The sequence below is a fragment of the Lycorma delicatula genome, chromosome 6 (assembly GCF_047948215.1).
Source record: "Lycorma delicatula isolate Av1 chromosome 6, ASM4794821v1, whole genome shotgun sequence".
NCBI classification, from domain to species: Eukaryota; Metazoa; Arthropoda; class Insecta; order Hemiptera; family Fulgoridae; genus Lycorma; species Lycorma delicatula.
The window spans coordinates 103920562-103933340 of record NC_134460.1 but is presented as its reverse complement, the minus strand read 5'-3'; the positions used below and the strand labels follow the sequence as shown (position 1 = coordinate 103933340).

The window sequence follows — 12779 nt, the reverse complement described above, 5'->3', positions numbered from 1 at the left end:
ATATACTTTCAGAAATGTTCTCCTGATGTTTAAATTAATTTTTGATGTAAGCAAATTATATTTCCGACTGAAAGCTCGTTTTGTTGTTGCTGTTTGGCATTTTACATTGCTCCTGCCTTCATCTGCCTTTAGTAATCCTACTTCCCAAATAGCAAAATTCTTCTACCTCCATAATCTTTTCTCTTCCTATTTTTATATTCAGTAGTTCATCTACATTTCATTACTTTCATTTTGTTCTTTTTATTTTCATGCGGTAGTTTTTGCATAGGACTTCATCCATATCATTCATTGTTTCTTCTAAATCTTTTTACTTTCAGTTAGAATTGCTGTATCAGCAAATTGTAGCATCTTTATCTTTTCATCTTGCACTGTTACTCCAGATCTAAATTGTTCTTTAACATCATTAACTGCTAGTTCTATGTAACGATTAAAAAAAACTGGGATGGGGAACATCCTGGTCAGACTCCCTTTTTTATTACGGCTTCTTTCTTATGTTCTTTGATTATTATTATTATTATAGTTTGGTTCCTGTAAATGTTAGCAATTGTTCTATCTCTATACTTGAACCCTAAAATTTAAAAAATGTTGAACATTTTATTCCAGTCGGCATTATCAAACGCCTTTTCTAAGTGTATAAATGCCAATATGTTGGTTTGTTTTTCTTTAATCTTCCTTCTACTATTAATCTGAGTGCTAAAATTGCTTCCCTTGTCTCTACACTTTTCCTGAAACCAAACTGATCTTCTCCTAACACTTTTTCCACTCTTCTCCCAATTCTTCTGTATAGAACTCTAGTTAAGATATTTGATGTGTGAGTTGTTAAGCTAACTGTTCTGCATTCTTCACATTTATCTGCTCCTGCTTTCTTTGGTATCATGACACTCAGGGGAAGTCTGATGGAATTCCCATTTTTTGTAAATATTACACACCAGTTTGTATAATCTGCCAGCCTCCGTGGCGCAAGTGGTAGCGTCTCACTCAGCCTTTCATCTGGAAATTTTGGGTTCGAATCTAGATCAGGCATGGCATTTTCAAATGCTACAAAAACTGTCATTCATCTCATCCTCTGAAGTAATACCTAACGGTGATCCCGGAGGTTAAAAAAAAAAAAATGTATACTCTATCTATCGCTTCCTCACCTGCACTGTGCAGTAATTCTGCAGATATCCTGTCTATCCCAGGAGCCTTTCTGCCATTCAAATCTTTAAATGCTATATTAAATTCAGATCTCTGTATTATATCTCCCTTTTCATCTTCTTCGACTTCTCTTCTTGAGTTTTTTTAAGGGTGTCTGAGCATGTTTTCATACAGTTCCTATAGAAACAGAACTGAAAAATTGCTGATAGAATTTTCATTCAAGGTAAAGAACCCAGATTGTAGGAACTGAAGGCAAGGTAGATGCCTAGAGGTATTCACTCTTCAAAGAAGTAAAGCATTCATTTTGGTGGGGTATCATAGTTACAGTTGTCTCTCTGTGGGCTGATTTTATTTTTCACTACCCACTCCTATTACCTTATCTGTGATCTCCTCTTCAGTAGAAGCATAATGTAGATTTTGGTTAGATACCTGCTGGATTCACAGTTAAGTTGAAGGATCTGTTTGTATCTCAAAACAGATCCTATTAACTTAACATGAATCTTGATTTAATTTAAAATTACAGCCAAAATTATTATAATGTTAAACACATTTTAAGTTTCTGAAAAACTGCTTTTAGTTAGTTTTAGTTTTACAGAATTTAAATTAAAAAAGTAGATACAGATTAGGAGAGGTGATAAACAATACAAGCCATGTAAATAAAAAAAGATAATAAAATTTATTTCAAAATTCATTTCAATTTTGGGAACAATGAGTCCTGAGTCTCAAAAAGGTGTTTCTAAAAATTTAAAAGAAAAAACTCTTAATAAGTGTTAATAGCATTTAGTTTTAACAAACAAAAAATACATATCTTAAATGTTGTACAATAAGCAGTTTAGAAGCAATTTAATTATATTTATTTACCCTCACCAATTCTTAACTATGACCTCAGATGATTTGGTAATGGTAGACCTTGTTGTATGGTTTTAATTCCTTAATCTTATCATATTTTCCCTCCTCCAATATTGATATGCTGTTCTTCAGGATTAATTTCCTTTAGATCTCATTTCCCAGACTTATCTAATTTATTTTCCACTTCACATTCTAGCCAAGCACCCAAACGTATCAATCTGTAAATTTACTTGGATCAGACTAAATGTAATGAATGTAAACTATAAAGTTTTTACCGATGCATATCCTAATCATTAAATTAACTAGACCATACAGTTCATCTCTTAATGAAATTCTGCAACAAAATTTTCTTTTCTACTCATCTTAAGATTAATCGATTGTGAAATTTAATCATATATTCATTGATATATAATGAAAATTATCAGCCCACTTAATTTCCAACATCCAACTGATGCAAGAGACTTCAAAATCATATACTCTTTTCCTTTTTCAACTGCTATTGTCCATATTTCAATATTATATAACAAGTAATTCCTTAGAAAATATTTTAAACATTGTTTTTTCCTAATTCCTCTTCTCTCAAATAGAAGCTCTCCTTTTGTCAATTAGCTTTTAATGATTTCCTTCAGCCATCTTTTGTAATTTTTTCTATGGATAACAGGATTCTGAAATGCGTAATATATTCCATTACCTATTTTAAGATTTAATTATCCAATTATCCTTTCTGCCAAATTCATATATATTTAAACTGAACGTTTTACCAAGCAATCAATCAATCCATATGCTATTCAATATCTTCTGCACTTTTTTCCTGAGAAAAAACAAATCAATAATTCTTAATATCTTTACTTTCTTTTCTAGGATTATAACTACATGTTTCTAATATCTCTTGCAATTTGTGTTTTGCTTCTAATAAACAAGTTTACAACCTTGAATCACTTCTTTCTGAAAAAGAGCTGACTCTTTTATCATCATCATAACCTGATTCTAGTGAGACAGCATTATAAATATTTCTTCTTACCGCAAACAAATTTTCCTTAAATGTTTAAACATTCTGGTCCATTTTTCATCACCAAATTCTTCTCCAAATTATATACAGTGTGATCATTTGAAAAGTTACCACATTTTTTATTGAACACCAGCTATCAGTACCATCATATTTCTTTTTGCAGGCATGTCTACCATTCTTGGGGGAACTTTTTTAAAATTATTTTCATAATTTTAAAAACGTTCCCCCATACCTGCTGTTCAATAATAAATGTGGTAACTTTTCAAATGATTACCTTGTATACGAAGTGTGGCTATTAAATAACAACGAGACTAATGCTGCTACAGAACTGTGAATGTGCCAAATTCATATGACCAACAGCTTTATAGCGTGAAGCCTTCTCTTTCGGCTGTTACCACTCCAGTTTCTGTAGACATATTAGTCTGGCCATGGCATTTGTTTGGAAAACATCTGTTTTTTATTTTGGTGAAAAAATTATAAGTGTTTTAATAGAGCAAAGAATTGTCATGAAATTTCATATGAAACTTGGAAAAATCGCTACTGAAACTTATCTTTTATTAAAATATGTATACAGCAATGAATGTTTATCACGTGCGCGGGTTTTTGAGTGGTTTAAGTGTTTCCACGATGGCCGAGATGAAATTGTAGATGATGTTTACCTGGGTCGCCCTTCCATGTCAAAAACTGTTAAAAATATTGAAAATTTGGTAATCTGATCTGATCTGACTGTTGATTAACTATTCTCGTCTTTATTCAAGGTCCTTGCTCAACTATGTGAAAAAATACGAAAAAAAACGACCCGAATTGTGGAAAAACAAGTCATGGGTTCTTCATCAGGACAATGCACTGGCTCACACTGCATTATCTGTTAAGATGTTTCCAGCCAAGTATAACAACTCAGTATTAGACCATCACCTTATTCACCTGATCTGGCACCATGTGACTTTTATCTTTTCCCGCAAGGTCAAGTCTGCATTAAAAGGAACAAGATTTCAGACCTTTGAAGCTGTGAAAAAAAAGTGGCACACGTCATGAAAGAGCTTACAGAAAACTTTCAGCAGTTTCGAACAATGAAAAATTTGCATGGAGAGTTGTAGGGATAGAGGACGAGTGTATATTGAAGGGGGTAATAACTAAATATGTATAAATTTAAAATAAAATATTTTACAGCATTAGTCTTGTTATTTAATAGCCACAACTTTAATGCTTGTTATTTAATAGCCACAACTTGTATATATTTTAAATTAAATTATATTTAAGTAAAAACATCACTTCTACAAATTGAAAGCTTTAGGAGAAAAGTAGTTTATTTTTTGGTAAAAACATGAGATTTGACAGAACAGATAGGCACATCTATATTAAGATATCTGTAAGATTAAGCATATCTATAACCTTCATCCACAAGTTCTTAAATCTAAAATTATGGCCAGAATTAATATAAATTAATAAAAATGAACTGTAAATTAGTTTGCTTAAGCTCATAAAATAAAATTTAATAATACTTCATAAGTTGTCCATGCAAGGTGGAGGTTTTATCACAATTTGTCCATTTTGTTATGATAACAACTGTAACATTGAAACATGCAAACTTGCTACAGCTTTTAGTACACTATTATACATCTATTGAGAAACGTCAACCCTCTTTCAATGACTTTTATTTTATACAATTGATCATCTTTAAAAGTCTGTTTTTTTGTTGATAAAATTAACTGAAAATTAATTTTGGTCTAATTTGACTAGAAATAAATTTTTTACCATTTACATCGTCAATTACCTGAATTCATTCCTCCAAATGTCAAGTAACTTAACAAACTAGACTGCTTTGGTTGTTTCAGTTCTAGAAGCCATGACTTAAAGTAACTATCCATTTCTTTTCTAGATGATACACTCCCAACATTTACAGTCGGAATAATCTCATCAGGCCTTGTAAATTGTACAAATCTACGAAGTTCAGCAAAACTAGAATGTTCACTGTATGGGACATCTGTAAAAAATAAAATCGCTATGATAATGGCTTAAATTTATAAATACTAGTTAAAGTGAAGGTGTTTGAACTTTCAATTTACTTAGTTTATTCAATTTACTATTCAAATGTATATAACTGAAAATGAGCAGAATTGAACAGTGATAATTTTTTAATATTCAGTCTGTGTTTTGCATGTGGTTGAATGTAATTTTATTAATTTAAGGACATTCACACCAAATAACATAAAGAAAAGCTGCTAAGAATTAAACAGTTCTACAGCTATCCTATTAACCAAAACTGAATTACAATGAATGAAAAACAAGGAAAAAAGTTATAGCCAAAACTGTATAAATAATGTTGTCAGATTTTATCTAAACATAACATACCTATTGAAGAACTTAATTCATTTTTTTTTTAAATTTAGATAGCCATTTTGTACACTCACTATGTCTGTTGTAATATACAATTTTAAAAATGTTAACTAATAAAGAGATGATTTATAATTTCCCACCATCTCTTGACTCCTCAGTGTGCTAGCCTAAACATGTATATAAAAAAAAGAAGTTAACCTCGTGAGTGCACCTGCTGGACGTGCACTCATTTGTCTGGTGAGAGAAAAACAGAGTAGTGGGAGTGTACTGTGTATTAGGGAGATAATCACGTAGTATAACTGACTGTGGTTAATGTTTAATATAGTTAGGTTGAGGAACTCTTGATATAAATTAATAGTATCTTATTTCTTACATTAAACAGTATTTTTCAATACTATATTTTCACAATATTTTTTAATACTATGGTTTTAAACAGTATTTTTTAATGCTGTGTTTTAAAAAGTACTTTAGAAATGCCTCAACCAAGATCTGTTCATTGACTAGGGCCAGGTATAGCTATAAGAAGTCAGAGAAGGTTCTTAATAATGATGTGTTAAAAACATATTTCATTAGAAAATCCAACTATGCCATTGTCAGAAGTTCAGATTCATGTCACCAATCTGTGCAGAATATCAGTTGACTCAATAAAAGAAGTTTTGACAGAATTAAATAAAGTAAGAGAAAACGAAATTTTCAGTGTGCCCGGTAAAACTTGCAGATGAGTGCAAAAAACTGAACATAGACAATTCTCAAAAAAGCTATTACGGAACATAATTTATAATTTTCATAAAAATCACAATACATTGCCAACATTAAACAAATTCTGAATATTTTGAAAGAATACCCAGAATTAGGCTTCAATTTTAGTAATGAGACATTGAGAAAACTTTTGTTGAATATGGATTTCAAGTGGAAAGTGACAGATGACAGCAGACACAACTTTTAATAGAAAGTCATGATATACACTTTAAACATATTATCTGTTTTAAAAAAATATGCAAGAGTACAGAGAGGAAGAAAGGCCAATTGTTTTTTTTTTCTGATGAATAATACATTCATTCCACACATGCAAAGCCTGACTGATGGCTCCTGCAACGGTCATAAAAAAAAAAAAAATAACCTACCCTACTAAATGGCACTTATATGTGTCGTGTGTGCGTCCCCCTTAACTTAGCATCGGAATGTACCCATCACTATCAGAAAATCCTGATTCGTTAGTATCAATTTCTATAGTTAAATTTCAAATTTAACTATTGTTATATCAATTTTCATCATTCAAAAAAAAATATTTTTACACAAGAGGTATCAATTTTGGACAACTAATAATCCCGTTCTGAGATATTGCCCACCAGGGTGACCCACCTGGAGGCCTAGCTGTGGAGACGTGCCATAGACACGCCTTGTAGCTAGTTAATAATAAAGGGAAGAGATTAAAATCATTCACGCAGGCAATGAGACTAGTGGTATTCCTAACGCGCTTTTAATTTTTAAATCGGGCACCAAGTCGAGGGATTACAAAAACGAAATAAACACCAAAAATTACAAAAAATGGGAGGAAAATCAATTGATACCAAATCTTTCAGAACATTCAATGTTAGTAATTGATAATGTGTCTTATAATAAAAAGTTGTACCCAACTCCAAATTCTAATTGTAGAAAGGCAGTTTTGTTGAAGTGGTTACAAAAATGAAACATTCCTTGTAATGTAACTATGTTCAATTCTGAATTGTATCAGCTCGTAAAACTGAACAAGCCACAATACAAAGAGTTTACTCAGGATAATATGCTTGGAAAATACAGACAGTGCGTTGGAATTGCCACCCTACCATCCAGAGTTAAATTCAATCAACTTAATGTTGTCAAAGAAATGATTTAACAGAAATTTTACGAGGTGTGGGCAGTATATTGGAAGAAATGCTGTGATCACTCATGCAATTTAAAAAAAAATACTTTGAGGATGACACAGTAGTGGACATACAGGTAGAGAAAATAATATTAATGGGTGATAACAGTGACAACTAAAACAAGGATGTAAAAGTGTGCAATGAGAGCGATGACACCGCTGAGTATCCAGACGATAACATGGATGGAACTGAACTGTTAAAATAGTTAACATTTTTTTATCTTACAATTGTAAATAAATGTTTTTACGTGCAATAATGTAAATTATAAAAATTAATATAAACTTATGATATATCCCCCCCAAAAAAATAATAAACCTATTTATACTAAATAAATGAAAAATAAACAAAATTTTAAATAAGTTGTCACTCATTGGCAATGGCTACATATACTGTAAATGCATTTGTTCGTGTCAGTCAAGATTATTCAGTATTAGCTGGAGTTTTTTAAAAATCAAGCTGATTCCATGGCGCAGTGGGGAATCACCCACCACCTGCTGTGCATGCACTATGTAAAGAAAACTTTGAACTTTCCTACAGTTGGGAAAAAATTAGTCTATATACAATATGGACAATAAATCTTGGCAGATGAAGTTGTCCCCATCATTCCAAAGCAATGAATGTGAAAACTCAACTTTTCAGGAGAGCAGAAAAAAGTTTCAATGATACATTTTAAATAGGCCCATCATTTTATTCAAGATTGGTCTGATTGCTTACCTCATTTTGGCACCTAAGTTTATTCTGTTTAGTAGGAAGTATTGATAAAGGATTGCAGGAATCATTAAATAATTTGAAGTTATCAAGGGGTATTGATAAATTTATTACAATATTTGAAAAATATGACAATTTAAATAAAGGTACAAAACATTACAGCAGTTAACAAGAAAGTGTAAACCGACACTAAAATAACCAAAAAGTACATTAAAGTTACAAAAAATAATATTATTTATCCTTTCGTGACAGAAATCTACGTATAACAACGCAACATTTCTGTTACCTCAATATTTTTCTACAATATTTAAAAAATGTATGAATGTTGAAATACAGTTCAAGACAATATAAGAAAGTATAAACTAAGATAACAAAATATCAAAAAGTACAAAAATTATAAAAATGTCAGAAAAAATAAAATTGTAAAAATTACAGTTACACAATTTTACTTATAAAAAATTATTACCATGTAGGGTAACTACATTTCTGTTTGTGACTTAATAAAGTTTAAAGTATAACATATTTTCCACTTTTGTTTTATTAATATAGTTTAGTATTGATAAATTTATTAAAAAATAAAATATAAGGCAATAAAAAATTAAAAATTTGTATATAGAATTAATAAAAGTACAAAATAACATGATTAAGAATGATAGTTAAAACATTTATATAAAAACCATTGTTTTTCTTGTTTTATCTTTTTATTTTTTGGTTTCATCTGGCTTGAGTAACGTGTCTTTTTTATCTTCCGACGGTGGCAGGTTTTCATAAAACTCATGATATGAACTGGGAATTAAATATTGTTTCATAGGTGAAACAAATATATATTTTTTTCAATTGAAACAGCAAGCCTATTTCTAAATGCAACAACAACTTTGATTTCTTGTCTTTGTCCTCTTTTAAGGTTCAAAATTAGTGTTTTGAATTCGACTTCATTGTAACTTGTTTTTTCAAAATTTTATTCTGAACCAATTTCTGGTACTGAAACCAAACAATCGTTAAAAGTAAATTGAGCTTCAGAGTTTGCTTCATCCTCTGTTTTCTTGAAGTTATTTTTTTACCATCTTCTTCACTTTTTTTTTCATTGGTTATTTGGAAATTTTTATGATTAAAATTTAAGAAATAATCATGTAATAATTTGGTAACAATAAATGGATGAAGCTTGGCTCACGCCAATCTCATTATCTGTACCCAATCTTCTGAAATATAAACAGGTACTTGCTTTGATCTTAATTCTCTAAATGGAGTATGACTAGTTGTACTCCATTTGACTGTGTCCGAGTTCAAAATAAAGATGATCTATTGTTTGTAGTTTTTTATGAGTGTTTACAGCGTGTAAATGCACTGCACTAAAATTATAATTATGTTGACCACCACAACTGGTGGACATCATTCTGACGTGAAAAATATCAGTTTCGATATGTATTTGAAAGCATAAAAAAATTTTGTTACAGCCTCAATTCTCTTCAGTTTCATCTTAAGTGTAGTAGCAGACGTTCACATTTCCTAAATTTTAAAATGTTAAATTGTAGACTGCCAGTTTTTAAACAAAAGAACGGCCCAGCAGCACCTTTTGGTGTGTACAAGACAGCCTGAAGGTCAAAACTGAATGCCAGAACATCACTATATTTTTCTGCTGCCAGTGCTTCATCTTAATCCTTTTGATTTTTGGTGGCTTCTTTTCTATTTATATGCTTCTCGTAGGTTTGTTGTGTTCATTTTTTCAGACTTGGTGCTCTCATTGAATTTTAAGTATGTTTTGGATAAGTCTTTTCTAGGCTTATGAAATTTGAGTTTGTAAGTTCTAACTAAACTTAATTCATAGTAAACTTAATTCTAATTCACAGTAAGTTTCAAACAATAAACTTTCTCCCTTTTTCCTTACATTTATCTGCATACATATTATACATTAATCTTACGTTAAGAAATGCATCTAAATGCATAAATCCACTTTTTCACTGACAATAGTGGGATTCTAGGGCCGGAAAAGAAAGAATGTGTTCTTTAATAAAATTTATATCATCATCACTATACAAGAGAAGTTTGTGCCCCTTTTCTCAGATTCTAAAACTCCTGTACGAGACAACTTTTTAAACGCCTTCTTATTATTCCTTCAATGTGTTCAAAAAGAATTCCCTGTACACAGTGTGTTTTCATTTTGATATAGAAAAGAGTATTTTTTTCTCAATGATTTTCTAGAATTACCAGTAACAACTTCCTTGAAAGACAACTATTTCTAATGAGTGGAAATGTTTGTGTATTTCTTGACTCAGTTCTTCTGGAATAGAATCGGAGCATTTGTGATTTGGACAGTTAAGACATGCCAAAGGTTTCGTAGCAATGACTTTCCCTGTAGTTGTTTCATATGATTATCCTCTTAACCAAAGAATCTTATTTTAATAACTTTTCCAGTTAGCAGGATCGCCTATGTGTTGTTTTCTTGGTTTCTGACTTTGATTTAGATTGATTAAGAGAGGTACTTACAATATTAGTAGTATTTTTTCTATCAAAGAATGCAGCAACTGAAGATGGTGGTGGAATTTCCTTAGAAACTGTAGCCCCTCTTCTTCAGATTCTTTTCCCACTGAAACCGAAATCATCAGAATCGTCACTACTGTCATCATCAGGATTAATTGTAGGATCATTGTCGGTATCATCTGTACTCAGGAAGAAATATGTATAACAAAAAAAGTTAGTTCTATAATATACAGAAATAATAATAATAAAAAACAATTAAATCTGATATTGTTATCTATTAAATACCAAAAATTTTATATATTTCTTTTATTTGATAATTATTTCAATGTGAGATTTATTAAAACAGAAGTATTATAATTTACACAATGTATTAAAACATTATTTTGTGATGTTTACTTACCTTCATGCAGAACAATGGAAGTCATCGTGACTAAAGGTTGATTGAAGTTGAAGGCAACCCAAAGGCAGCATCTCTTGTACTTTTCAAAAATAATACCCGATTTGACATTACTAATTACAACAGATAAAAACTGTCTGGAATATTGCAAGGGAATGATTTGCAATGAAGATGTAACACTGACTATAATACTAAACAAGTAAATTAACGACACATAATCTAAAGTGAATGAGACAATTATGATGTCATCACAAGGTTGATTAACTGTATAAGAGAGACAATAAATGCTGAGCTTTAAATAATGATTACAGCATTATTTGAAAATGTAAACAAACTATGGTTAATATATTTATTATGTTAAAGATTATAAATATAAATTCGCTTACCAACAAAATAGAGTGGTAAATGCAACAAATTTTATTGTTGGTAAGCGGATTTATAATATATATATATATATATATATATATATACCAATGGGCCATGTTAAATAAAATTAACAGATTTATTGTTTATTTAAAGAGATGTGTGTTATGGCTATAAAAAACATACAGACTTGTGAAAAGAAAAGTATTTATCAATATTTTTACCCTTAGTTTGAACTACTGAAATATTATAGTTGTACGCTTAAAACAAACCACAACATGTACCTATGTGTTTAGCCAATGCGTAAAGCGGTTTTGGGTTGATTCGACTGGTTTGGTATTTGACTTGTTTTCGTCTGAAGTTTTACAGTATTTCAATCTAATGAATATTTCAATTATAAATAAGAAATTTTTCATACGTTGAAATTTATGCATTCCATTCAATGTACATATAAATATATGTTCAGTTGATTTTTATTTATGACTTTTGAATTGATTATTTATTAAGATTTAACTCTGTATTATTTCATGTGTATAATGTTTAAAAAAAAGAAAATAAAAAAAGAAGAAGAACAAAACATAAACATGTTACATTCACTTGGCTCCTGATGACTCACTCTGCTCCTTTCGGATGCACTCGGCTCCTGACGATTTAGCAGCTCTTCACAGTTCACAGTTCCTTTCAGATGCACTCAGCTTCTATCGACATCACTCAGCTCTTTACAGTTCACTCGGCTCCACCACCTACACTATATAAGCCGGCTCCCCACTAGTCAGGTCATTCTTTGGCAGCCTCTCGTTGTGTGTTTTTCTCTCTCGCAGTGTCATCTGGCAGTCTCTCATCAGTGTCTCTCTCAGTCTCCAACCATCATTCGAAGAATCATTAGAGCGTCTTACAATTCTAATATTGTTTAGTCAAAGTTTAAACTTCATGCCGTTAACAAGTAAATTACACATATTCTTCAACAATAAATCTTTTTATTGCATGTTAAAGATCCTTTAAACATTATGTTTGTGCTCTTTCTTCTCTATAATTGTATGATAAAATATTAACTTAAAGGAACTTATGTAGACATATATAAAATCCACGATATATTTTGTTCAAGTGAATATCAAGATATTAGTGTTTTTCGTCCGTTAAACTCTCTGTTATTATAATCCAGATTACATCCTGCGTAAGTGAATATGAATATATTAATGTTTTTTCATTCTACAATAATCGTCTGTTGAACTTTCTATTATGCTAATCCAGATTACATTCTGTGCCAGTGAGTATCAAGATATTGTTTTTCATTAACAAAAAACCATAATCGTCTATTAAATATTAGGTAATCCTCTGTTAAACAATAAGATACTATTATTATACTCTGTATTGTTATTATACACTGTATTTACGTAAAAGAAATATTTAAGGTAATAAGTTTACCTATACTTTACTTAACGATTGTTGTATATAAATATCGCACAAGAAGATTTTGTCTTAACAAAACAATAATACATAAAAATACATTTATGCATTTTTTTATTTTTATGAACATGGTTATATAATTCTGATTTTCATTCTGTTAAAAATAAAGTCCAATTTTCTTTTGGCAAAA

At 30.4% G+C, this 12779-nt stretch overlaps 1 protein-coding gene across 10 annotated transcripts in view; it reads right to left on the bottom strand.

Moving 5' to 3' along the window:
• The window catches only part of LOC142326088 (uncharacterized), a 64684-nt gene that overhangs the window by 9622 nt on the left and 42283 nt on the right, over nucleotides 1–12779 (bottom strand). For 4 of the 10 annotated variants that reach the window (XR_012756687.1, XR_012756686.1, XR_012756691.1 and 1 more), the window contains exons 11-12: nucleotides 4770–4979; nucleotides 2005–2797 (exon numbers count right to left, since the gene is read on the bottom strand). Coding sequence is in view for 4 of the 10 variants with exons in the window: in XM_075368260.1 (XP_075224375.1) it covers nucleotides 1860–1873; nucleotides 4770–4979 (224 nt within the window). In the remaining 6 variants the exon portion in view is untranslated. Of the gene's footprint in view, nucleotides 1–1837; nucleotides 1874–2004; nucleotides 2798–4769; nucleotides 4980–10428; nucleotides 10602–12779 lie in introns of those variants that run through there. The other 6 variants (XM_075368257.1, XM_075368259.1, XR_012756689.1 and 3 more) reach the window with 5 other exon arrangements.